The sequence below is a fragment of the Marmota monax genome, unplaced genomic scaffold (genome assembly GCF_021218885.2).
Source record: "Marmota monax isolate L192 unplaced genomic scaffold, Marmota_monax_Labrador192_F-V1.1 WCK01_AAM20220418_F8-fsc00187, whole genome shotgun sequence".
Lineage (NCBI taxonomy): Eukaryota > Metazoa > Chordata > Mammalia > Rodentia > Sciuridae > Marmota > Marmota monax.
This window is the reverse complement of record NW_026694837.1, coordinates 2,909,901-2,936,211: the sequence shown is the minus strand read 5'-3', so window position 1 is coordinate 2,936,211 and position 26,311 is coordinate 2,909,901. Positions and strand designations below refer to the sequence as shown.

Sequence of the window (26,311 nt, the reverse complement as noted above, 5' to 3'; positions counted from 1 at the left end):
AGCTTATCTAATTAGCATAAACTAGATACATCAGTCAACCAATAAGGAATCTCCACACTTAATGGCTGGCTTTTGTTACTTCTCAAACCACTCCCTCTGGCATTTTGCCAGGCACCATCCAGACTTGTTTAGGAACTCTAACATTCCCCTGGCAAAATGCCAGGTGTTATTTTGACTTGTTTATAGACTCTAACACATTTAAGTGAAATGCTTGTGCCATCTAGTAAGCAGTGGGTGGATGGGAGCGAATATTCCAAGTGAGACGGTATAAAATGAACCGCTAGGTAACAGACCAGCCCACACGCAAGGCCCGGACAACGGTAGGATGGCAGCGGAACACGTGTACAGAAACCGCACCAAGAGGAAGCGGTGCGCAAGCTCGCGTAGAAGCCCTGCCAAGGGGGAGCTAACACGATCTGGTAAGTCTTCCCAACGCTAGGGGGCGCCCGCCAAGCCTGCCCGAGAAGCCTGATTAGCCAGCACGTTCTTTTCCATCCACCTGTACTTGAGGTATCGAAATCCGGCGGAAAGCAACTTCTTTAGGTTTGAGGTTCCGGATCACTGGGGGAAGACAGTCACAGGAGTGGAAAGAGTTGGGCTGAGTAGCGGACCTGACCAGAAATCAGCCAACTCTGGAAAGTGAAATTTCTTTTTTATCCTCTGAGGTACCGCGAGAGTGGGCGGGGTCTGGCCTGGGGCGGGAGTGAGGGGAGGGTCAGGATAGAGGGGCGGGGACAGGGCGGGGAAACTCGGTTGGGACGTGTCCCTGGACGAGCTCTCTTTCCTGGTTTTTAGCTCAGCATTCCGCTCTGGTGAAATGTCCGTGGAGCGGTTCGTGGCTCAGCTGTGCGGCACCAGCACTGCGCGGCCACTCCCGCTGTGGGAGGGGAACACCACGGGCCACTGCTTCACCCAGCTGGTGCTCAGCGTCGTTCCCCACACGCTCCTCGCGGTGCTCAGTGCCTGTCATCTGGGCACCCCGCGGTGAGTAGAGAGGGCTGCAAGATTTCTGTCCAGTGTGTGTGTACAGACTTAACCCGCAACCCACATCTCCCCTCAGTGTCACCAGAATTGCGAGATCTCTGGAGTAAGACAGAAGTAAAAGCTCAAGTGTTACCACTTAGCAGTGTGGCTGTTCTTGGGCAAATTACCTATCTTCTCTTAGTCTCAGCATTGTCGAGAGGGTTAAATTAAATAATGCATTTAAACGTATAGTGCAGTACTTAGTATATATTAAAGGCCTAATGCATGGGGGAAATTCCTGTTGTAGATTTTAAGATACCCAAATACAACTGACATGAATTAGGTGAACAGTGTTCTAAGAAAGATGACGTGTGTGTGTGTGTGTGTGTATGTGTGTGTGTGTTTTTCTTAACTGCAATCCTGGGGATCAAATTAGGGCTTCATACATGCTAGGCAGGAACTCTACCACTGAGCTACATTCTCAGCCCAAGAAGGATGACTTGTGTTTAAGTTTCTACTACTTCTATCCATGCAACCTCAGTATTAGTAGGCTAAGAAGAGCATATTTAGACTCAGCTGCAGAGGAGACCTTAAGGCTTCCCAGGTTTAGAACTGAAAGGTGTGGGTGCTAGACTCACTTTGATTTTGTGTTTTGTTCTTGGATCACTACAGACAGCCAAAGGTAGTCTCTCTCTGGATGCTGAAAAAGCAGGAGTGCAGTCTGATCTCAGCCTTTGGGAGTTCCTACTCTGATAGAGAGAAAAGTGTCTCTATCTAAGAGGAATTAGGAAACTGATGAATCCCTTCCTTGGTAGGAAAAGCAGCAGACCTGCTTGGTTGGGGAGGAATTCTGATTTGTCTCTTACATGAAACAAGACAAAAAGCTAGAGCAGATTAGTCAGCACAGGCTTCCACTGCTTGTTCAGAGAAGGCACTATTAAAAATTGGCACAGTCTTGGCCTGGCACAGTGGTGCATACTTGTAAATCCCAATTACTTGGACAGGATTACTTGAGCCCAGGAGTTCAAAACCATCCTGTGCAACGCATTGAGTTCTCATCTCAAAACAAAAAATTGGGGGCCTGGTGGCACACTCCTGTAATCCCAGTGGCTCAGAGGCTGATGCAGGAGAATCACAAGTTCAAAGCCAGTCTCAGCAACTTATCGAGACCCTGTCTCAAAATAAAACACAAAAAGGGCTGGGGATGTGGCTCAGTGGCTAGGCACCCCTGGGTTCAATTCCCAGTACCAAAAACAAGCAAACAAAAATTGGCATGGTTCTTTAGGAACTCACATAATGAGAAGGTAGAAAAACCATCTTGTACTCAATTGAGATTGTGGCTGTCACTCACTCACCTATCTGTGCTTTGCTGATAAAGATTAGAGAGATCTGGAATCTCAGGAAAGGAGATGGGAGAGCTTTGGGTGTTGCTCCTCATTGCTCTTTGTACCGAAGAGGAAAGTGAGATAGGGAGGGAAAGAGACCTGCCCAAGGATAGGCGACTGGTTAAAATGACCTTGAGCTCTGCATTCTTTTTCTTCCCCCATACTTTAGAGGCTGATTTTGATTCCAATCTAAAACCCCTCCATCTAACTTCATTTGGGGGACATTTAAGAAAACCCAAAGTATTTTAGTTTCTAGCGAAACATTTTCAGTAATCTAGCTCTGCTAACAAAGGGCATGGCATACTTAGTCCTCTTTTTATATGACCTTCAAGGCATTCTGATATTATGTCTGCAGGTTTGTTTTCCTTTATTGATTCTTTTTTTTTTTTTTTTTTTGGTACTGAGGATTGAACACAGGAGTGTCTAACCCCTGAGCCACATTCCCAGCCCTTCTTTTATGTATTATTTAGAGACAGGGTCTTGCTGAGTTGCTAAGTGCCTACGTTACTGAACTTGTGATCCTCCCATTTCTCCCAGGGCCCCTGGCCCTACTCTGTCTTCTCATTTTGCAGCCTCCTGAACCACTGGGATTATAGGTGTGCACTATCACGCCAGGCTCTTTATTGATTATTAATGTGGACTCTTTGATTATTCAAATAAAAAAAAAAAAACATTTTTCTATGCCCAGAAGATAGAGACAAAACTGAAAAGCCATTTTTCTTCAGCTAAAAGAATCACAAATTAATCCAAATCCCTTTTTACCATTAGTAGAAAGACAAATAATATAATATTCTGAGGCTTTATAATATTTAGGCTCTTCTATTAGAATATAGAAGCTGTTTGTAAGAAAATTTTTTATTTATCTCATAATGTTTTAGGTGAGTTTAAGGATAATCTTAGGTTGATACTTTTTTGGGGGGGAGGGTACTGGGGATTGAACTCAGGGGCACTTGACCACTGAGCTACATCCCCAGCCCTTTTTTGTATTTAGAGACAGGGTCTTGGGCTGGGGCTGTAGCTCAGCGGCAGAGCACTTGCCTGGCATGTGTGAGGCACTGGTTTCGATCCTCAGCACCACATAAAAATAAACAAATAAAATAGGGACAGGGTCTCACTGAATTGCTTAGTGCCTCACAATTGCTGAGGCTGGCTTTGAGATCCTCCTGCCTCAGCCTCCTGAGCCACTGGGATTACAGGCATGTGCCACCGCACCTAGCAGGTTGACACTTATAAAAATAAATATTGTATCTGGTACTGTTATTCGTATGGAAGTTTGCATTTTTTTTTCTAATTATAGCCTTCATGGTAAGTACATTCTTAACTCAAAATTGTTAATACCTGTGGTGAAAGAATGAATTCTGAAATGGTATGGGTCAATTTGGGAAGGCTTCCTGGGAGACAAGGCCCTGGGTTCCAAGGTGAAGTCAGAGGGGGATGTAAGGATACTATGTGCAAGGCAGGAGAGGAAGTTCATTCCCTGTAGGTGAGGGGCATGTCTGGGCCCTGAGCCATGACATGCCTTCTTTTCTCTCTTCCCCTTTGTTCCCAGGAATCCAAACTACAACTTACCCTGCAATCCTGGCTGGTACCTCCGAATTGCAACTTCTTTCCTACTCTCCATCTTCCCGCTGTTTGATCTCCTTCCAGTTGCTTTGCCACCAGGAGCAGGCCCGGGGCCCAAAGGGCTGGAGGTTCTGGCAGGGTGTGTGGCAGCTATGGCCTGGCTCAGCCACAGCCTGGCTCTGTGGACATTAGCTCATTCCCCTCATGGCCTCACCCGGGGGCCCTTGACCTTAGCTCTGGCAGCCTTCCTGCCAGCTCCAGCCCTAGTGCTGACCTTGCTCTGGCATTGTCAGAAGGGCACATTGCTGCCCCCATTTCTCCCAGGTCCCCTGGCCCGTCTCTGTCTTCTCATTTTGCAGCTGGCAGCAATCTTGGCCTATGGACTGGGCTGGGCAGCCCCGAGGGGGCCACAAGAACCTTGGACTCAAGAGCCCTTCCTGTCTTCTGAGGATCAGGAACCCGAGGTGTCTGAAGATGGGGAGAGTTGGCTGTCACGCTTTTCCTATGCCTGGCTAGCACCCTTGCTGGCCCGTGGGGCCCAGGGAGAGCTCCGGCAGCCCCAAGACACTTGCCATCTCCCTCGCAGGCTGCATCCAGCCTACCTGGCCCGGGCCTTTCAGGCACACTGGCAGGAGGGTGCCCGGCTGTGGAGGGCCCTATATGGAGCCTTTGGGCGGCATTACCTAGCACTTGGACTGCTCAAGCTGGTGGGAACCATGGTGGGATTCTCAGGGCCTCTGTTGCTCTCCCTGCTGGTGGGCTTCCTGGAGGAAGGGCAAGAGCCACTAAGCCATGGCTTGCTCTATGCCCTTGGGCTAGCTAGTGGGGCAGTATTGGGTGCTGTGCTACAGAATCAGTATGGGTATGAGGTACGCAAGGTGACACTGCAGGCACGGGGGGCTGTGCTGAACATCCTATACTGCAAGACTTTACAGCTGGGGCCCAGTCGTCCTCCTGCTGGGGAGGCCCTCAACCTACTAGGCACTGACTCTGAGCGGCTGCTAAACTTTGCCAGCAGCTTCCATGAGGCCTGGGGCCTGCCCCTGCAGCTGGCCATCACTCTCTGTCTGCTGTACAACCAGGTGGGCCTGGCCTTTGTGGGTGGTCTGGTCTTGGCCCTGCTGCTGGTACCTGTCAACAAAGTGATTGCTACCCGCATCATGGCCAGCAACCAGGAAATGCTACAGCATAAGGATGCACGGGTTAAGGTGAGGAGCTGCTAGGATCACTCAGCCATCTGTTGACCCCACCTAGCATCCAAACAGAGGAGCAGACACATGAGCAGTGTCTTCACTTCACACTGCTCTCTTATCCCCTGTCTCTAGCTTGTGACAGAACTGCTAAGTGGCATTCGAGTCATCAAGTTCTTTGGGTGGGAGAAGGCACTGGGGGCCCGAGTTGAGGCCTACCGGGCTCGAGAATTGGGAAGACTCCGAGTCATCAAATACCTGGACGCAGCCTGTGTATACCTGTGGGCCGCCTTGCCGGTTGTCATCGCCATCATCATCTTCATTACCTATGTCCTTATGGGGCACCAGCTCACTGCTACCAAGGTGAGGGCTGAGAAGGGAGAGGATAGCTCTAGGAAGGCACAGGGGAAGGCAGTGGCGAGGAGACTGCGGTAGAGTGGAGATGTTGTTCAGGCCCTCAGTGCTGGCTCTGAAAGAAAGAAGGAAGATTCCCTGGTTGCCTCATCCCTTCTCAGCCAAGGGGACACTGTGATTTTTTTTTTTTTGAGACCTTGGAGATATAAGCCTTCCCTCTGTGGAGGAACTCCTTTTCTTCCTCTACTCTTCCTTCTACTGCAACTTCCTGTCAGATCCAGGCTTACAGTTAGATCCCTTTATCCTCAGCCTAATGACCTTGGGGGAAAAAAAATCCATAATCCAGTGTTGGATCTGGTCAGGGCCAGGTGTTATTACCAGTTAGAAATTCTGAGGTCTCGAGTGAGCTGGGCCTGGGCATCTGTAAAGATACAGCCTGGAGGGCTAGGGTGGAGTTCAGTGATGGAACATGTGCTTAAGAGTGTATGAGGTCCTGGGTTCCATCCCCTGCACCACTCCCCCCTCCAAAAAAAAAGAAAAAAAAAAAAAACACCAACAAAAATGCAACCTGGATCCCTAGAGAAGTTTGTAACTCAAGGACTCCCCAGTCAACCCCTTAGCTCTCCTACTCTGTTCTTTCTTCCATAGACCTGTCACAGGGCCTTCAGAAAAGCAGGCTCTTAGGTAGTTCCCAGGCTTTGGGTGATACCTTCTCCCCTTTCACCCCACTCAGGTGTTTACAGCCCTGGCATTGGTGCGCATGCTCATTTTTCCCCTCAACAACTTCCCTTGGGTCATCAATGGCCTCCTGGAGGCCAAAGTGTCCTTGGTGCGGATCCAGCGTTTCCTTGACCTTCCAAATCACAATCCCCAGGCATACTACAGCTCAGGTATTGGGAAGCAGTAGGATGTAACCACCTGGGCACTGTACATAGATGCTGTGGGGGGTGGGTAGAGCGGAGCCAGACTGAGATTGAATTACTTTTGGCAGGTAGATGAGGGCAGATGACATGCCCCCTATATACCCTTCCCATCCAGGCAGGTTGATGGTAGACTAGGATCCTAAGATAAGTGGTTTCTTGTCTTTTCAGATCCCCCTACAGAGCCATCTACAGTGTTAGAGTTGCATGAAGCCTTGTTTTCCTGGGACCCAGCTGGAACTAGCCAGGAGACCTTTATTAGTCACCTTGAAGTGAAAAAGGTTTGTTGGAGAAGTATCCTGGGAGAGTCCCCAGATAATGAGGGACATGGGGACTCAGTGACAAATAAACAAGGGCTGAGCCAATCATAGCTGGATGTCCTTTCAGCTCTAATGGTTGAGGAAAGGAGTGGAGGAGTTTGATGAGCAGGTTCCAGTCTAAGGGATGACACCTCATCTATTTTGCTTTTGTTTTTATTCTAGCAGTCGTAAAGATTGGACCCAGGATGCTCTACCACTGAGCTATATCTGCAGCCCTTCTTATTTTTTTATTTTGAGACAGGATTCTCACTAAGTTGCTGAGGATGGCCTTAAACTTCTTATCCTCCTGCCTCTGCTTCCTGAGTCCCTGAGAATTTAGGCATGTGCCACTGTATAGAGCAACACCTCATTTCTGGATTTCACTTCCCTACACACAGTTTTCCAGAGTAATTATACCACTCCGTGGTCTTTAGGCAGCTCACATCCTCCCAGTCCAGACCAATGGGTATTTTTGCTTCCCTGTGTCCCTCACTGGCTGCAGAGTTCAGAATGGACCCCACAATTTATTCAGCATCTCCCCAGGCTGGGGGCCTGGGGGAAAGGCCCAGCAACCCCTTTAATGAAAGATTTTACAAAGGGGATAGATGAGCCTCTACTGAGTCTAGTGAAAAGTAGTTAAGCCTTATGATTTGGGCATTCTACATAGTCAAAGTTAAGAGCTTACAACAGGAAAATTTCTGGTAGAAAGGTGGCTCCTGTTCATCCCAGTCCTGAGTTTTTCACTTTCTCCTGACCTCTGTCCAACCCCTTGCCTCATAGCTCAACCCAGAGTTCTCCAGTGATGGCTGAATTGCCTACACCACATTTGGCTCACATTTCTGGCTTGGGTTGTATGTTTTGTTTTCCCTCTTAGTTCAGGCAAGACAAGGCTGGAATTTTTCAAAGGAATTTTACTACTGTGTTAAGACTTTTTTTTTTTTTTTTAATATGTAAGTCATAGAAACCTACTGGAGCTAGCTTAAGCAAACAAGAATTTGTAATAAGGATATAGAGATGAATTGCAGGATCCAAAGACAAGAATGCAACCAGATCTTAGAAACAGTTCAGGACCAGGCCTCAACTTGCAGAGTTTTTTCTCTTCTGTTTGCTGCTGTGTGTGTTTGCCTTATTCTCTCTGTGGACCTACTCTCCATTGGGCAAGAGGTGTGACTGCAGAGAGCCCTCCCATTTACAGGCTGCATCCAGCAAGAGGGAGAAGCTGTCTCTGGGACCTGATCCCACAATCCCAGGAAAGGTCACAGATGAGTCTAGTGTTCATTTGCAGATGGGTCAACCCTGGCTGGCATTATAGGGCATCACAGACAAGTGGAGCTTCTGAAGCAGGTCATGGTGGCATACCCCTGTAATCTCAGCAGCTCAGGAGGCCAAAGCAGGACGATCCCAAGTTCAAAACCAACCTCAGCAACTTAGCAAAGCCCTAAGGAACTTAGCGAGACACTGTCTCAAAATAAGAATAAAAAGGGCTGGGGATGTGGCTCTTGATAAGCACCCCTGGTTTCAATCCCCAGTACCAAAAATATAAAAAGGAGCTTCTAAGACCCTGGCCCATTTCTAAAGGATCTTTTTCTTCTTTTTGAGCAGGAAGATAGCTTTTTGAATGTATGTTACAATTAAGAAATGAAGAGAGAACAAAATATAAACTCAAATCACAGAAAAGGACACCTATGCAAATCACTGTTTTTTGCCCATGGTTTTTGGAAATCTGGTGGAAGGTTTAGCAGTCCAGCAGGGATCCAAAGCCTGGATCCAAAGCCTCTCTAGTCTTTCCCTTACCCATTCTGGGATGCCTGCCTTGGAGTGTACCCTGGAATTCTTAAGATAGTTTCCTCTCATTCTCTCTGGCAAACTGCTTTCCCCCTCAGAGGACCTTCACTCAGCCTGTGGAACAGAATAACTCTGAGTGGAGCATGTAAACCTGCTTCTCTAGATAAGACAGGGAGGCAGGCCCTGAGTGCACTTCTCCTGTGAAGTGGAAAATTCTTTTCCCTGCACACTACCTAGGACCTAGAGAGAAGCCTCAAAAAAGTGGGAGAATTAACAGCCTAGAGCCTCAAGAGGGAGGCTCTACCCCTACCACTACCCCTCTGTCCTCCCTCTGCAAACAGCAGGTACTGACTGTGATTGATTTCTTTGCAGGGTATGCTGGTGGGTATCGTGGGGAAGGTAGGCTGTGGAAAGACCTCGTTGCTGGCTGCCATTGCTGGGGAATTGCACAGGTAATGGACCTCCCATGTCTGCTGTCCTCTGCTCTCCTTTAGGAAATACCTACTGAGCCCCTGCTGAGTATCAGACAGCGTTTTGGGGGCCAGGGGTACCAAAAGGACAAGATATGACCCCTTTCCTGAAAGAGTTTTTAGTCTGGAAAAGGGAAGGCGTTTGAATTGTCAGGAATTCAACTGTGTCATCATTCACACACCAGAGTGCCATAAAAAGATAGAAAAACTATCCAATGTCACCTGTTCTTTCAGATAATGTGGTTCTCAGGTGAGAATGAGTACAGTGTGGTGCCCCACTCTTCTCTGAGCTCCAGAGCACATAGACGTGGTAGCTGCTTGCCCATAGCCAAAGAGCAGTTTCTTTCTTCCCAGGCCAGAATGGGCTGATAGCGTCATTAGGACCCCTCAACCTCAGAGGGCATCAACTCAGTCATGTAACACTAAGGGTAACCTTGTGTAGAAGGCAGCTGTATGAGGAAGTTTCTGGGAGGCAGAGGCTGGGCATGGTGAGACCCAGTGGGGAGCTAGTCCCCATGTTGCTGACCTGACTCTCTGCAGGCTGCATGGGCAGGTGGCAGTGTGGGGGCTATCCAAGGGCTTTGGCCTGGCCACCCAGGAACCCTGGATCCAGTTTGCCACCATCAGAGACAACATCCTCTTTGGGAAGACACTTGACACCCAGCTGTACAGGGAGGTGCTAGAGGCCTGTGCCCTCAACGAGGACCTCAGCGTGAGTACCTGTCCTTGAAACTCTTGCTGCCTGCTTCCTCCTGTGTCTCTGACACTTAAACTAGAAATTTGCTTCTTTGGAAAGGGTTTGTTTCTACTCAGGCATCATTTATCTAGGACTGGTCCTCAGACTGGTTCTCTCAGAGGGTCCAGCTGCTTGGTTCCTGCTTCCCCTTGGGCCCACAGGGGTGATGGTAGGTGGGTGTTAACAAAGCACCTTCCCCTCATATCCCTGAAGGGGCTAGGCAAGGGTTCCCTATGAGGCTCTGCTTTGCACCGGTCTGGCTACTGGTTCCAATTCAGGAGGCCTTCCCCACTTCCACTAAAAGGTTTAGAAGAGTCAAGGTCTCATTTGGAAACCTAGGGAAGCCTGCCAAGCCCCTTAAGTTCAACACCCTCCCCCACATCCCTCCAGTTCAGAGTACCAAGTTTATTATTATTTTTTTAATATTTATTTTTTAGTTTTAGGTGGACACAATATCTTTATTTTATTCTTATATGGTGTTGAGGATTGAACCCAGCACCCCACGCATGCCAGGCGAGCGCGCTACCTCTTGAGCCACATCCCCAGCCCAGAGTACCAAGTTTATCAGGAAAGAGATTCCAGATTTCTCCCATGACCTCTCCACCCAACTGCCATGTCTATCCCAGGACTCATTACCACTTTCCCAGATAAATATGGAACTTCCCTGGAGAAAGGAGAAAAGAGAAGAAAGCAGTCGGGTTTAGAACAGCATGACTTTGGAGAATCATGACATTGACCATGGTGTATCCTGTGTTCATTTTTCATTTGATTCTACATTAAGAATTTCCCAGTGTCTCTTGGGTCCTGAGTGCTGTTCTAGGGACTGGGAAAAGAGACAAATAACAAGCCTTTCTGTCAAAAGACTCAACATCTATGAATCACAAGTGTTTCCTCTGGTTATGGGGACCTCATAGCTTAGTAGTCCACTCCTGAGGCCACAAGAAAGATCAGGGTACATTTCTTCTCTGAAAATCTATGAAAGTTTTCACATCAGATTGACCCATCATCATCCTTGCCTGTTAAAAAGGCAAGATTAAAAGGGAAAAAAAGGATAATGTTGAGCACCATGGCATACCTATAATTCCAGCTGCTTAAGAGACTGAGGCAGGAAGATCACGAATTCAAGGCCAGATTGGGCAACTTGGTGAGGACCCCCATCTTTAAAAAATTAATTAATTAAATATTAAAATTAAAAGGTAGGGTAGTAAGCATGACGCAGTGGTTAAGAATCTGGGTTTGTGTCCTTCCCCTGTGGGGTTCAAATGAGATAATGTTTATAAAGTGTTAAGCACATAATAGGTGTTCATTAAATGCTAGATATTGTTGGAGATATGGCTTGTCACTACTGATTGACTCATCCCAAGTATAAATCCAATCTGAAACTCCCTAGCTGTCTTGATGCTTGTCATCTCTTTCCTACAAAGGAGCCTACAAAGGGACAGGAAACAGGGTAGAAGGTATTTGAGGAGCTGGTTGACCACTGATGTATCTGTTTCATTAGATCCTGCCTGCAGGAGACCAGACAGAGGTTGGGGAGAAGGGTGTGACCCTCAGTGGGGGACAGCGTGCCCGGATTGCTCTTGCTCGTGCTGTATACCAGGTAAATTCAAGGACAGGGTCTCAAGGGCCGGGAGGTGGAAGCAATCCAGAGCCTTGGGAGCTTGACTGAATGAGGGGATAAGAATATTTTCATTGACATCGACACCTACATTCCTCCCCTACCCCATGCTCATGAGGTGTTAGCCATGCCATCCTCCTTTTGCAACTTTGAGGCAGAGACTGGCCATGGGTCTCTGGTGTTGTTTGATTTAAGAGAAGTCCACACTCAGGTCTCACTTCCTTCCCTACAACTCTGAGGATAGACCCTAGAGTTGCTGTCAACTGTCTTCTCTGGCTGCTGTGAGACCAGGCCTTCAAGAGCCTCTGGACCTGGCCTCTTTCTAGGAGAAAGCACTCTATCTTCTTGATGACCCCCTGGCTGCTGTGGATGCGGATGTGGCCAACCACCTGCTGCACAAGTGCATCCTGGGAGTGCTGAGTCACACTACACGGCTGCTGTGCACCCACCGCACTGAATTCCTGGAGAGGGCTGACCTGGTGCTGCTTATGGAGGCTGGGCACCTTGTCCGGGCTGGTAATGTGGGGCAGGAGCCAGTCAGGTGAGGGAGGTGTGTGATGAAGGAAGAGAGACAGGTGGATTTTCAAGTACAGACCATGCTGCCCGCCCCTTCCATGTGTGGCCTGAGTCCGGGTCTCACCTCCTCCTGCCTTCACAGAACAGGAGGGAAGAGGCATGTACTGGTGAAATGCCAGCAGATGTGGGACTCAGGGACTTTCTGACTGAGTGCTCTTAGGAACTTTGAGACCTAGAATCTCAGGACATTCTGTTTTCAAGAGAGGAGAAAGCATTTGAGTTCAGAACAGCATTTTTGTAAAGAAAACAAACAAAAAAATGGAAGGATTATATATCCAGAGGGCTATGACCATCTGCAAGTTCACTGGGAGAGTAACAGGAAGAAATGAGGCTCAACTGGAATATCAGGAACTGAGTGTCAGGAATTGAAAAGCTCTGCAACAAAGAGCTGCACCTGATCAGGGTGCTCATGCATGACTGATTCTTCTCATTTGTCCATCTGCTGGTTGGACTCTGGGTGCAGAGGGATGGACTTGCTGAGTCCTGCTCAGAGTGTAGGGGGACACAGAGCAGCATTCCACTAGGATGGGTTAGGGAGGACCAAAGAAAGAGGTGGAGATGGGCACGGTGTCACATGCCTGTAATCCCAACAACTTGGGAGACTCGGGCAGGAGGATCATAAGTTTGACGCCAACCTGGGCTATTTATGAGTTCCTATCTCAAAATTTAAAAAGGAACTGGGGATATAGCTCAGTTGGTAGAGTGCCAGCCTCGCATGCATAAGGCCCTGGGTTCAATCACGGCATCACACATACACACACACACACACACAAAAAAAAATGGGGGGCGGTTGGGGAGGTAGAGTGCCCCTGGGTTCAACTCCCAGTACAGCAGGAAAAAAAAAAAAAGGTGGGATTGTACACAGTTAGAAAGGCGTAGTATAGACACTTGACAGCGTACTCTAATCTCCCTTTGTACCTTCCAGGGCCTCCCTCTGAGATTCTCCCATTGGTACAAGCTGTACCCAAAGCCTTGACTGAGAATGGACAAGAGCCTGACTCAGGTGCGACCCAGAGGTGGGAGGAAGGGGCTTCCTTTTCACTGTCACACTGTAGAGATTTTTTTTTCAAAACCTGCCTTCTCAACTCTGAGACACCAATAGTTTGAAAATGGTATAGTTTTTAGCTATCATCCTATAAGCTTAATTCCTCCATGATCTCCCTGATTCTCCTAGCCAAGGCCCTGTCAGTACAGGACCCAGAGAAAACAAAGGAAGGGCTAAAGGTGGAGCAGAACGAATCTGGCCGCCTGCTGCAGGAGGAAAGCAAGAAGGAGGGCGCCGTGGCCTTGCATGTGTACTGCACATACTGGAGGGCCGTGGGCCAGGGCCTGGCGCTTGCCATCCTCTTCTCTCTGCTCCTAATGCAAGGTGAGACTGAATCCTGGAATCCCTAACCACCCCTCCCTCATCCCACAGCCATATTGTCTAGGTGCCTGTCACCACCATCTCCTTGTGCTAATCATCACAAAGCCCAGAGACTCACTAAATATAGGCAACAGTTGAGACAAAAGGCACCCCCCCACACAATTCTGACAAAGTCCCTGGGGCTAGTGTACTGCACTCCGTGGGGGCCTTCTGATATGCCCCTCACAGGAGCCCTGTTCTGCAAATTTGAATTCATGCTATTCTCAGAGCTGAAGGGTGATGGTCTGGGAAAGAAGCTCACATAGGGAGGATGCAGAATAGTGGCAAGGAGGGGAGGCCCCGGGGTTGCAGAGGGTAGGAACCAGAGTCAAAGGCAGAGGAAGAAGAAGATATTTGAATAGAACAGAAGAAGAGGAGTCTCACAACTTCCTCTTCCCACCCCCATCCAGCCACAAGCAATGCTGCTGACTGGTGGCTGTCCCACTGGATCTCTCAGCTGAAGGCAGCCAGGAATAGCTCAGAGGAGATGCTGGCCTCCACCAGCCCAGGGTCCCCCAGGCTTTTCTCAGCACAGCTACTCCTCTTCTCCCCCGGAAGCCTCTAGTGAGTACCTGGGGCTGGGAATAGACCTGTTACTCTCAGTGGCCTCCAGGGAGAAAGCGAGGTTGAGGGCTGGGTGTTTCAGGGGCTTTGTCTCCTGGAGGGTGGAGACAAGTGGCCTGGGGAGGGGAGGGACCCCTTGAGTGGCCCTACTTTGGGTTACCATAATCCCCTCCCTATTACCCAGCACCCCAGTGTTCCCATTGCCCAAAGCTGCCCCCAATGGCTCCTCAGACGTCCGTTTCTACCTCACCGTATATGCGACTATTGCTGGTGTCAACTCTCTATGCACCCTTCTCCGGGCAGTGCTTTTTGCAGCAGGTACCCTCCAAGCAGCCGCCACCCTGCATCACCGCCTGCTGCTTCGAGTCCTCATGGTAAGGGGATGAGAGGGTGTGGGGGAATGCATGGGCTGTGTTCAGGGAGTATCATACATCCCTAGTCCTCAGAAGTAAAGAGCCCCTCATAGGTGGGTACAGCACAGTGGCAACCTTTGAGACTTGGGGAGACCACAGAGCAGAGTAGCTTCTGGATTCCAATCCAGTGACTTAAACCTATAGTTTCTCATTTGCAAAATGGGGCAAATAAGAGAATCTTCCTCAAGGTTACTTCAGTTTTGAAGTATGAAGCGTTGACCTTTTAGTTTGTGCAAGGCCCCTTTTCTGTCTCATTTGTTTATCCCCTTGTTTCTCCATACCCTATTTCTACTTCTCCTCCTTTCCCTGATAAACAACCATTTCCATTGTGTTCAATATATATCTTTTTTTGTCTATTTTGCAAAATGCCTATATTATATGTGTGCCTATTTTTAATTTATGTAAATAATACTGCGTTAGAGTTCACATTCTATTTCTTAAAAATTTTTTGGGGGGGTAGGAATTGGGGATTGAACTCAGGGGTACTTGACTACTGAACCACATCCCCAGCCCTATTTTGAATTTTACTTAGAGATAGGGTCTCACTGAGTTGCTTTGCTTAGTACCTTGTTATCGCTGAGGCTGGCTTTGGACTTGCAATCTTCCTGCCTCCACCTCCAGAGCCTCTGGGATTATAGGCATGTGCCACAGCACCCAGCTCTTTCTTACGATTTTTATTTAGGGCTGTTTCTAAGATCCATCTCTGTTGCTAAGTGTATATCTATTCTACTGCTTACTTGTATTGGATTACACTAATTAGCTTATGGAAAGTGCTTAGGATATTGCCTGGCAGAAATAAGTGCTCATTTAGCAGTTATTATTAAAGTTGCTGTTATGACGGTCTTTTCTTATCATTATTAGGACCTTACAATATCCCCATTTCATAGATGAGGAAACTGGGAGTTGACCTGGCCAAGGCTAGTTCTTTTTTTTTTAACAAACATGAAAATTTATTTGGAATGAAAAAAGCATAGCAAATTACAAATGTTTAAAAATGGATAAATACCATGAATATCACAAAATTTAGAAAAATAACACTTAACTTTTAGTAACTAAGAGTTGATCCTTTGAGAGATAAATGTGTCCCTTGCATGGAGTCTCGTGTCTTCTAAGTGGCAGAGCTGGAGTTTGAGTTGCAGCCTGACTCCAGAGCCTGAGGTCTTAACTGTGACTTTGAGTGATAATACTTACCACTCTGTCCAGTCATGGGCAATCAAGATGTTCCTCCTGACATCTAACTAGATCCCATTCACTGGCCCAAAGCCCCTATCTTCTGGATAAATATTAGCTCCCTAATCTTGAAAGGGTAGTAGATATGTCCGGCTTAGAGTAGGAGGAATGGCCAACATGGCCTCATAAGGTTGCCACTGGCCAGAGGAATTAGGGAGTGTTTCCTACCCTGGATGGTCTTCCTCCAAACTCCACCTGTATCTCCTCTGTCCCCAGGCTCCTTTTGTATTTAACACCCCACCTCTCCCAGGGCTGCCTACCAACTCTTTTTCTCCAGACCCTGCTCTTCCCCAACCCCATCTCTTCCAGGCACCAGTGACTTTCTTTGACTCCACGCCCACTGGCCGGATCCTAAACCGATTCTCCTCTGATGTGGCCTGTGCAGATGACAGCTTGCCCTTCCTTCTCAACATCCTACTGGCCAATGCAGCTGGACTGCTGGGCCTCCTGGCTGTGCTGGGCTTTGGCCTGCCCTGGTTGCTGCTGCTGCTGCCACCTTTGGGCATCATGTACTACCGTGTGCAGTACTGCTACAGGGCCTCGGCACGAGAGCTTCGGCGCCTGGGCAGCCTCACCCTGTCTCCATTGTATACCCACCTGGCTGACACCTTAGCTGGCCTCCCTGTGCTCCGGGCAGCTGGGGCCACCTACAGGTGTGTGACAGCTGCATTTCCCAACCACAGCTCAGGGGGCAAGGTGTGCTGTGGGGAGGAGTGAATAGACCCCTGATAAGAGAGGCATGTGGGGTAGGGGGATCCAGACCTTCTGGGAGAGAGGGTACTAAGGTAAAGGAGGAAAACAGCAGAAAGAGAAAGTGAGGCAGAGCAAGTCCCCTTCAAAAGAACACATGGGCCTCTCTGCCTCCGTAGGTGAGGCCTATGGTGTATAAATGGCTCAGAAGAAGGTGAAATGTAAAGGAGCCTGGGTGGATCAGCATAGTAGTGGAGTGGCCTCACTTCCCTCCTGGTCTCCCCCAGGTTTGAGGAGAAAAACCAGCAACTCCTAGAGCTAAACCAGAGATGCCAGTTTTCTTCCTGTGCCACAACACAGTGGCTGGACATTCGGCTACAGCTCATGGGGGCGGCAGTGGTCAGTGCCATTGCAGGCATCGCCCTGGTGCAGCACCAGCAAGGCCTTGCTAACCCAGGTACCACCCAACCCTTCATCCTTACCCCAGTAGCAAGTCACTCCAGCACCCTGCACTATTCCCCCCACCAAATCCCCCTCCCATTTGGGGTTCCCTGTGAGGTTGTCTCATCATTATCACTGCCACTTGAGAGCTGAGGGAACTGTCTCCAGGAGTGACTTGCTCTGGTGGTGTAGGATCTATACTAGAATGAGTCTTCTGATCTGAATCCCTTCCCTGTACCCACCCCTAAGTCATATCATCCTGCCCCCTTCCACCTGTTACCCCTCAGGGCTTCTCTCTCTCTCTTTTTTTTCCCCTGTGATGCTGGGGATTGAACCCAGGTCCTTGTGCACACAAGGCACGCACTCTACCAGCTGAGCTCTATCCCCAGTCCCGTTATGTCTTCTCTACACCACTCTGCTCCTGTGCATATAGCCTCCTATGCTTCTGACTAGGTCTTATCATCTGCCTGCTTCTCTACCAACTTCCTTTAACCACCCATAATCCACAGCTGGGATTCTCCTGTTCTGCCCCCCACTTCCCACACATGTCCCAGTGTCCAGGCCTCCCCAGCAGCTGGTGCTCTTCTCCCCAGGGCTGGTGGGCCTGTCGCTGTCTTATGCCCTGTCCCTGACCGGCCTGCTCTCAGGCCTGGTGAGCAGCTTCACACAGACAGAAGCCATGCTAGTGAGCGTCGAGCGCTTGGAGGAGTACTCCTGTGAACTGCCTCAGGAGCCTCAGGGCCGGCCACTGCAGGTAGGCTGGTACCCCACCACCCCAGGCCAGAGCTCCAGATCCCTGCAGGGTCTCCTGAAGGCCTCAGCCTTCCCTCAGGCTCCTTTGCTTTTGCTCAGCTCCCTTGCTTCTCTGCATGATCTCCATGTACTTTGTCCCTCATTCCTGCATTCAGCCTCCCATCTTTCCCCATTCCCCCATCTTTCTTCTCAGACCACCCATTTCTTATTATTCTCCCCTCTGTATACCTTCCAACCCCCTCCTCACTGTCACTCTTCATCTCACCCATTTCCCTCCATCTCCTATTCATGAGCCCCCTCCCTTGTGCAGGGCATCAGCTGGCTGACCCAGGGAAGTGTGGAGTTCCAGGATGTGGTGTTGGTGTACCGGCCAGGGCTGCCAAATGCCCTGGATGGGGTGACCTTCCGTGTGCAACCTGGAGAGAAGTTGGGCATTGTAGGCCGAACGGGCTCTGGCAAGTCTTCCCTGTTTTTGGTGCTGTTCCGGCTGCTGGAGCCCAGTATGGGGAGAGTGCTGCTGGACGGCATGGACACCAGCCAGCTAGAGCTGGCTGAACTCAGGTCTGGGGGGAAGGAGGTTGGTAAAAAGGGAAGAGGGCAACCAGACTCCTGGCACCTAGAGGAGGGCATAGCTAGAAGGTTTCTATACTCTCAGGACAGCCAGGGTCAATCGGAATAGGTGGAGAAGATTAGCAAGTGAAGCCAGCAAGCTCCTCCTCAGGTGCAGAGTTGGCCAGCAGCCTTGGGGTCTTCCTCACCCTGACCCAGGCTACATTTCCAGCTCCATCTTTCTTGTCTCCACTTTAGACACTAGTCACTACCTTCTATATCAGAGCTTCCCAGGGGATCCTGATATCCCTCGACTCTCCAGCTCAGTAGACAGTTCTTGGGATAACTGGACACCACCTATGCCGCAAGTGGCCTCCTCTGTTCCACAGAGCCCTCAGCCCTGGCCCTAGGTTAACCTAGTATTTTCTTTCAGTTCCATGATGTGGAAAAGGTAGGCAAGCTGTATGCTAAGGCTGTACACATGACCCTGGCCCTGCCTCTTCTGTCTTCTGAGTTTTGGCTCAAGATCCAACTCCAGGCCTCTCCACCCAGAAGGGCCCCTCCCCATTTAGCTACTGTGGTCATTCCCTGCATAGCTACTGCTGTCCCTGGAGTCTGTGCCACACAATTTAGCCTTTGTTTTTTCTTATTTTTTTGTACCTCGGTGAAATGTAGGCTGTTTAAGGCCTGAGTCCAGGCCTTTGGTTTCTTTGGTGTTACTCATAGTGCCAGCACAGTTCTATGTGCATAGCTAACTGATTGGCCAGTTAGTGGAGATGGGGTGGGAAGCAGAGTGGGTGGTGTGCAGGTCTCATTCCCAGGCTTTTCTGGAAGAACAAGCTCCATAGTTAAAACCTGTGCTGCCGGCAGAAGTGGCCACATCTCCAGCCTGAATCTCTTGTCCTTGTCCCCCAGGTCACAGCTAGCTATCATCCCCCAGGAGCCCTTTTTGTTCAGTGGGACTGTTCGGGAAAACCTGGATCCCCAGGGCCTATATGAGGACAGGGCCTTGTGGCAGGCCCTAGAACAGTGCCATCTGAGTGAGGTGATCATCTCCATGGGTGAGTGCTGGGTCCTGACTCTGGCAGCAGGGAAGGAGCAGGGAGAGGTTTGGCCCACAATGAAAATGCTCCATCTTACAGGTGGTCTGCATGGCGAGCTGGGCGAGGGGGGCCGGAGCTTGTCCCTAGGACAGAGGCAGCTGCTGTGTCTGGCCAGGGCTCTCCTCACAGATGCCAAGGTAAGGTGAGAGGATCAGAAAGGAGACAGGGGATGTGTCAGGGTGAAGAGGGGGTTGGAGAGAAGTTGCAAGGCAGAGCTGGCTGCAGGCGCTATAGGTGTGCACTGGATTATAGCTCCCTATGCCTCCCTTCCTCCCTCCCTTTCCTCAACATACATTTCAGGTTCTATGCATTGATGAGGCCACAGCAAGCGTGGACCAGAAGACAGACCAGCTGCTCCAGCAGACCATCTGCAAACGCTTTGCCAACAAAACAGTGCTGACCATTGCTCACAGGTGTGCAAGTATCCAGAATAAGACTAATCAAGGGCCATGGTGACATGGACCCACAGCCTGCCCTCAGTATTTTCAGGAACCCAAGAATCTGGGCCCATAGGTCTTGGCTCCTCTTTTTCCACACACTATTCTGGGCCCTTAGTAGCACATTATTTGAGGGACCTTTGCAGTCCTTCCTCAGCATGGAGCCAGGGACTAATGCCTGTGGGGACAGATCTCTGAAGTCCTGAGGGGTAGGGACAGACAGCTCATCAGTTTTTTCCTTTAGGGCATTGTCCTCTGCTCTCTACACTGAACACCTTCTCCCACACAGGCTCAACACAATCCTGAACTCCGACCGGGTGCTGGTGCTACAAGCAGGGAGGGTCATGGAGATGGACTCCCCCTCTGCCCTGTGTAACCAGCCCCACTCACTGTTCCAACAGCTGCTGCAGAGTAGCCAGCAGGGAGGCCCCTCCTCTCTTGGAGGACCCTGAGCCCCACACCGTACCCTCCAGAGTTCTCTCCTCCAGGTGACCCGGAAGGGCTTGCTTCTTCTCCCTCTGTGGCTCTACCTCCCTTACTTCCCCAGAGGAGAAATGGCAACCTGGGTTCCTTGTTGGAAATCCCTCCCTGAGGGCAGAGTGCTGAGGCTTCCCCAGAATCAGGCCTCTGCTCTGGCCCTCTTGCACCTGTGACTTGAGGTGGGTTTTTCTGGCATAGGAGCCCACGTGCATTTTCATAGTTTTATTTGATAAAATTCCTGTCTTACATTCTGTATATTAAAAAAATAATATTTCTGGTACAAGGCTGAAGTCTCCCCTCAGTATGTATACCCAAACTGAGGGGTAGCAAGGAAGGACCACTCCAGGCTGAGGTGTGGAGGAGGTAAGGAAGGGGGCCAGAAAGCTCCCACCTCCATCACAGTGCTGTGGTCTTTCCAGGCTCAAGGGGCAGGTCGGGTGGCAGGGGGAGCCCTGCTGGCAGCATGCTAACCTGACATTCCTGGTCCTGACGTGCTGGGGCATAATGTGGGGCAGGATAGCAACAGGGTCCTGGGGGACAGATGCCCCGGCGCCAAGCCCTCAGGGTCAACAATACAGTGGACAGGACCAGGGCGGCAGTGAGGGCCCCAAACACCACCAGGGCCACCAAGCTAGACTCACCTAGCCCAGCTTCTTGTCTCCGCACCACCTCCTTCACAGAGATCCTCAGAAGACCTGCCCCCACACTGTGGGGGACTGGCCCTGTAGCAGGTACCACCACAGCCGAGGTGGGCCCTAGGGGAGTGCCCACCGTGGTGGCAGGGTCTGGGACAGGTAAGACAAGCTCACAAGTCTTGCCACCATAACCACTGGGGCACAGGCAGTCAAAGTCATGGACCCGGTCTCGACATCGAGCCCCTCTCTGGCACGGGCGGCTGGCACAGTCATCCAGGTTGATGGTGCAGAAGCGTCCAGCAAAGCCCTCAGGGCAGAGGCAGGAAAAGCGGTTTATGCCATCAAGGCAGGTGGCACCATTAGCACAAGGCCGCATCAGGCAGTCGTCGACATTCACCTCACAGTGGGCACCCACAAAGCCTGCCAAGCAGCGGCACGTGAAGTTGAGGGCAAAGCCCTGGTCGTCCTGGCATTGCCCGCCGTTCCGACATGGGGAGCTGCAGTGGGGATGGGAAAGGATATTGATACCAACTTCTAACACCTGCAAGATGGCCTTGGTCAGCATCCTGACCACCGCCCCCCCCCCTTCCTAGCTGTGTCACCTTGGTCTACTCTCTCTGGGTCTCAAATATCTCATTTTAAAAATGAGAATAAAAATAGTACTTAGCTTCACAATGTGAGGGTTAAATGAGAGAATCAGATGTCAAGCATTTAGCACAGGGTCTGGCCCAAAGGCAGGCCTGAGGGTAAATGTGCTATTATTATCCCCCCAAGCTCTTATCCTAAAGCTGAAACAAGGACAAGTCCATCCCTGTGGGGCTGTTTCATCATCCATACAAAGAGGTATAAGGCTGCTGTGTGGGATATCTTTAAGAGCTGCATGCCAGTTTCTGTTCCCTCATTCTCCTCTTACCCACCCTTCCAACCAGAGCCGTCATACATTATCTGTTACACCTCCAGCTCCTATAGCTTATTGAAGAAATGGCTCAGAAGATACAAAAAAAGTTGAACAACAAATCCTGAGCCAGGGGTTTTATTGTGGTCCTGTGGGTCTGACCCTCAGTCCTCCTGGCTCTTTGTAGTCCTGCCTTTTTCATCCTGTCACCAGATTCTAGTGTAACCTTGCCACAAGCCCAGCACTCACCCTGCCTGCTCACAGGGTCCAGTCTTGCGCTCACAGTCATGCCCATGGAATCCTGGTAGGCACACGCAGTGGTACTCGCCACCCCCATCATACACACACTGGCCTCCATTCCGGCAGGGGGACTGGGAGGTGCAGATGTGCTCATCTGGAGAAGAGACAGAAGGCTTTTGATCACCCCTCATATCTGGTTATCAGACCTGCCCAGGCCTACATGGCTAGCCCTTTTGGACCCAAGTCTGTGTGTGTACACCGTAGGCTGAGATGGTGTACTGAGGGAAACCACACTGATGTCGGAGTCAGGAGGCACCTGTCTCTTGTTCTGGCAGTCTGTCTCAAACTGACTGGGCAAGCTATAGCTTTTCTGTGAACCTTAGTTTCCTCATGTGTAAAATAAGTACCATTTTTAGTAGCAACCTTTCCAACCTCATGGGGTTATGCTGAGGGTAAATTCTTACAACAGGTAGGTAGAAAATCAAAAAGGATAAAATACCATGTATTTGAGGATTTAAAAGCAGAACACAATAGTTGCTTAATGAATAAAGACTGATGAATGTTCTAAGACACAAGAACTCCCCAACCAAGAGCTTCCCTCCCCCTACCTTTGTCGCAGAACTTGCCTGCCCAGCCACTGTGGCAGATGCATTGCCAGGGCTGGTGGCAGGTACCATGCTGACAGCCAGGCATTCTCACACAGCGTTCACAATGCAGCCCCTCCCAGCCTGGGTCACACCTGAGAGGAAGAAGCACAAGGTAAGGGTTCTGGGAGGATGCAGAACCAGAGCTTCTTGAAACCAGAAGGACACATGACATCCCCTGTGGGAACACAGAACTGTCTCAGGTAGGTATAGGTCTGTGCAGGATCATGGGACACATACAGAAACTGAGTATCCAAAACCAGTGCTCTAGTCCTGGTTCTGTGCTTTGTCTAGCCTTTCTGAACCTTAGTGTCCTCACCAAGAATTGAAGATACACCTTATAGGCTTGTGTTGAGGAAGAAATAAGATCCTTTCCATAAATGCCTCCAGTACCACTCCTGGCATGTCTAATGTGTTTACAACCAATTAAGCAAAGACTGACCTTGAAAGGTCATCAGGGCCGTCTTCCCACTGAATTCCAAGGCAAACAACTATTTTTTAAAGCCCTCCCAAAGATGTAGTCTCAAACATTCCCAGTCCATTGAGCAACCTGCCTCAGCTCATTTCTTATGTCCACTTTCTCCCTGCTACGGAATTTGACTCACCCTCCACCTCAGTGAAACAGTTGCTTCAAGTCATCTAGAAAGAGCCTCATACATCACAAGTTCTGCTCCCCAGTTACTGCCCCTCTTTCCTAAACTACCTCTCTCTTTATCTTCCCTTTTCCTTGTAGCTCTCAATTTCCAAGCTCTCAAGCTTCAGGTCTCCTTCCAGATGTCTTGAAGAGCAGTGTTTCAGAATTTCTGGGTCAGAGTTGGGAAAGATAAACTAGAAAAAGCAAGAGAGGTGAGGCCAATGGCAATGGTGGGGTGGGAAGGAAGTTGGCCAGTCTGCCTTATATGTCATAAGAAGTGATAGGGTGAACTGTAGGGTCTTAAGCCCCTGGGCACTCTGACTTGAGGCCTGACCTGATTGTGGGTGTGAAGGTCTGGGAAATGGAGAGCAAAGGGTTTGGGGCAGTGCTGGGGATAGGTACCTGCAGGAGCCATCAGGTGCACAGCAGCCGTGGGCCAGGTCACAGTGGGAGCTGCAGTCATCCGCTGGAAGAGATTGATTTGGAAGGGGGTGAGTCCGGGTTCAGGTTCCTGGAATGTGAACTCGGGAAAGGATTCATGGTTCTAGTAATTGGGTGGACTCAGGTCTGGCCCAGGCAAGCAGACCCATCCCACTTTAAAGGGAGGACCCAAGTCTCATCAGGTCCGCTGGTCAGAGTGGCTGCAGTGCCGTCTCTGGCCAGCAGAGGTCAACGCGCAAGCTAGGACTGCCTGACAGGGAGGCGACTGGAACCCCGTGGCTCTCTCACCTCTGACAGGCTGACCCGATGCCCCCAGGATGCACAACAGGCACACGAGATGTAGGCAGCGGCAACCGCTGGGCATGGTCAGCGTCCGCCCCAGGAGGGACCGACGGATGGACGGCCAGATGTGTAGACACCTGTGGGACGGCACTGGCTGGGAGGCGGCTGGACGCGGAGATAGCGGCAAGGATATGGGCTCCAATTGACAAAAGCCGACGAGGGAGCAGGGCACCGGGACAGAAGAAGTGGATGCCGGTAGCGGGAACCTGGAACCGGGAAGGGTCGAGCAGGAGAGGCGACTGGAGCTAGAAACTCGGGAGAAGGGTCTGCAGGAAGGATGGGCAGCGCCAAGCGAGGCCACGGCGCGGGAATCGCTGGGGCTGATGGGGATCGCGGTCGGGACCGAGGGGTTTGCGGGGATAGGGACAGCACCGAGAAGCGTCCTCGAGCACTGAGGGAACGCGGGGGCCAGAAGGAGGGACTGTTCCTGGTTCCCGGCAGCGAGTAGTCCCTTACCCGCACCTACGACACCCACCCTCTAGGACTGGCTCCCACGTTCCCTTCCTATCTCAGCGCGCTCGGCTTGGCGACTGCTCAGGGCCTGGAATCCCCACAGCGCCTAGCCCTGCGCGCCCCTGTCCTCACCTCCGGCTGGGAGGCGGCGTGTCCCGGGCAGCAGAGCGAGGCCGGATCCGACGGGCTCCGCTGAGGGGCTGGGCAGGGACGCGAGGCCGCCCCTAGCTGGCCGCGGGGCCGGGCGCCGAGGCCTCTGCCATGCCAGCCGAGCGCTCGGGAATCTGGGGCTAGAGGCGACCCCGAGCGGCGGCGGCGGCGGCGGCTCCTCGCGCGTGTTCGGCCCCCTGCCAGAGGCGGCGTGTGCCGGCGGAGCCCGCCTCTCCCAGCTCGGGCCGCTGCCGGCCCGCCCCCCGCCCTCCCGCGTCCAGCGCCCACCCCCGGCCACGCACGGCCACACCTCACTCGCGCGCCAGCACCATTCCGTGCCCCCCGAGCCCCCGCCCTCCGCGCCCACCTAACCTCCCCGAACCTTCCTTCAAGCAAGGAAATACGGAAATCTTGGGAGTCTAAATGGGCACACACTGTGAGTTGCCGGCCAATGGTGCGTGTCCCTGCTATTATCCCATCTCCCATCCCCGCTTCCTGACTCGTGCCCCTCACCCCATACCCTACCTCCGCTCTCACCAGTCGGCTGCCCATCACGCTTTCATATATATCCCGTGCACAATCGGGGCGCACTTGCTCCCCGCCCTCCTACTGTCGCCAGCCTGCGCTGCCCTCTTTTCCATCCCGCTTGTAGAATCTTCCTCGCAGGCTTCTTCCGTCAGCTCCTTTCCTCCTCGCCCCCCCCCCCCCCCGCTTTCTCTCCTCATTATCATCTACAGCCTTCCAGGATTAACACATGCCTATCTAAATATCAGCCCGGTCCACCCCTCCTTTTCCCCATCAGTCTCAATCTTTCCACCCCATTCCTTCCCGTAACCACCTCTAGGAAGTCTCCCTGAACTGGGAATGCCCCGATTTTGTCAGTGTTACCCCTACACACACACTTCTAGCCTCTGGACCCCATCACAACTGTTCTTATCCTCAGATTAGTATTGCCCCAACCAGGAGTTCACTTTAAGAGTTTTCTAGGGAAAGGTTGGGGAGAACTGCCCTTCCAGGCTTTTTACCTGTCCCTACTAAAGGCTTAGACACCTGAACAAGGCGGGGACCTGAAACATAGTTTCTTGTTTGCCCAGGGCAAGAGTGCAGGAGGTCAGGAAGGCTAAGGCCCATTCCTTCTGATGGAAATTTTGCCATTTTTAAATTCAAAACATTGGAGAGTCTCTAGCCTTACAGAACAGCTTTCCATAAACGCCCGGACAGGGGCAGAGCACCTGTGTTCATTTTTACTGAACAGTCTTCACTGGATGTAACATCCACGCTCTCCCCAGCTCTCTAGCAAGTTTACTGTCCACTTTGATCCCCTCTTACATGAAGAACTTTATGAGTTTGAATAAACTCTATCATGGCTCTATCATTTATTTTGTTCTAAGATATTGTTCAGCAAAAAATTACAAACCATAATATCAAAATTTACTATAGGCAAAATAGATTATGGTATTTCAACACTATGTGATGGTTAAAAGTCACCTTTTTGAAGTCTAAAGATGGTCAAAAAGCTAAGAAAATGTTAAGTGGAGTGGGGAAAACAAAAAACAAAGCGGAACCTGCTTCAATAGTGGCAATAGTGTTCTCTGGATGGTAGAATTATAAGGGTTTTTTTTTTTTCTTATTCTTTTCAATATTTTCACTTTTTCCAAAATGAACTTGTATAACTCTTTTTTCCCTTTGTGGTGCTGGAGATTGAGTGCAGAGCCTCAGGCATACTAGGCAATTGCTTTACCTGAGCTACATCCCCAGCCCCATTTTTTTTTTTTTTTTTTTTGGTACTGGGAATTGAACCCAAGAGTGCTTTACCACTGAGCTACATCCCTAGTCCTTTTTACTTATTATTTTGATAGTCTTGCTCAGTTGCTTAAGGTCTCACTAAATTGCTGAGGCTGGCCTAGAATTTCCATTCCTCCTGCCTCAGCCTCCCAAATTGATGGAATTACA

General features: G+C 50.4%; 2 protein-coding genes across 7 annotated transcripts; one reads left to right on the top strand and one right to left on the bottom strand.

The window, feature by feature from the left end:
• Positions 1–476: 476 nt before the first annotated feature.
• Abcc10 (ATP binding cassette subfamily C member 10) lies at positions 477–20,207 on the top strand. 6 transcript variants are annotated; one of them, XM_046426157.2, is made up of 22 exons: positions 487–665; positions 796–984; positions 3,898–5,119; positions 5,237–5,464; positions 6,189–6,345; positions 6,547–6,656; positions 8,832–8,911; positions 9,470–9,641; positions 11,167–11,265; positions 11,610–11,799; positions 12,785–12,862; positions 13,034–13,228; positions 13,675–13,828; positions 14,013–14,202; positions 15,781–16,124; positions 16,449–16,618; positions 17,196–17,356; positions 17,666–17,916; positions 18,820–18,965; positions 19,047–19,144; positions 19,308–19,420; positions 19,734–20,207. In XM_046426157.2, the coding sequence occupies exons 2-22, from the start codon at positions 818–820 to the stop codon at positions 19,894–19,896; spliced, it is 4,488 nt and encodes a 1,495-aa protein (XP_046282113.1). In that variant the 5' UTR covers positions 487–665; positions 796–817; the 3' UTR covers positions 19,897–20,207. The 6 variants fall into 6 exon arrangements, with proteins under 6 accessions (XP_046282116.1, XP_046282115.1, XP_046282112.1 ...); XM_046426156.2 differs by having other exon boundaries at positions 483–665; positions 18,820–19,144; XM_046426158.2 differs by lacking the exon at positions 17,196–17,356 and having other exon boundaries at positions 484–665; positions 17,666–17,810.
• Positions 19,730–24,524, bottom strand: Dlk2 (delta like non-canonical Notch ligand 2). The gene is made up of 6 exons (XM_046426162.2): positions 24,341–24,524; positions 23,702–23,961; positions 23,375–23,438; positions 22,303–22,433; positions 21,704–21,848; positions 19,730–21,056 (listed from the first exon to the last, which is right to left on the bottom strand). Exons 2-6 carry the CDS (start codon positions 23,775–23,777, stop codon positions 20,321–20,323), a joined length of 1,152 nt encoding a protein of 383 aa, XP_046282118.1. The 5' UTR covers positions 23,778–23,961; positions 24,341–24,524; the 3' UTR covers positions 19,730–20,320.
• Between the last annotated feature and the right edge of the window lie 1,787 nt (positions 24,525–26,311).

Coding starts and splice junctions, on each gene's coding strand:
- Dlk2 (XM_046426162.2), bottom strand. CDS start 23,777: ATGCCCAGCGGTTGCCGCTGCCTACATCTCGTGTGCCTGTTGTGCATC. Junction 23,439..23,701: donor ATCGGGTCAGCCTGTCAGAG/GTGAGAGAGCCA, acceptor AATCTCTTCCAG/CGGATGACTGCAGCTCCCAC. Junction 22,434..23,374: donor GCACCTGATGGCTCCTGCAG/GTACCTATCCCC, acceptor TCTTCCTCTCAG/GTGTGACCCAGGCTGGGAGG.
- Abcc10 (XM_046426156.2), top strand. CDS start 818: ATGTCCGTGGAGCGGTTCGTGGCTCAGCTGTGCGGCACCAGCACTGCG. Junction 13,829..14,012: donor TTCTCCCCCGGAAGCCTCTA/GTGAGTACCTGG, acceptor CCTATTACCCAG/CACCCCAGTGTTCCCATTGC. Junction 16,619..17,195: donor GCAAGGCCTTGCTAACCCAG/GTACCACCCAAC, acceptor TCTTCTCCCCAG/GGCTGGTGGGCCTGTCGCTG.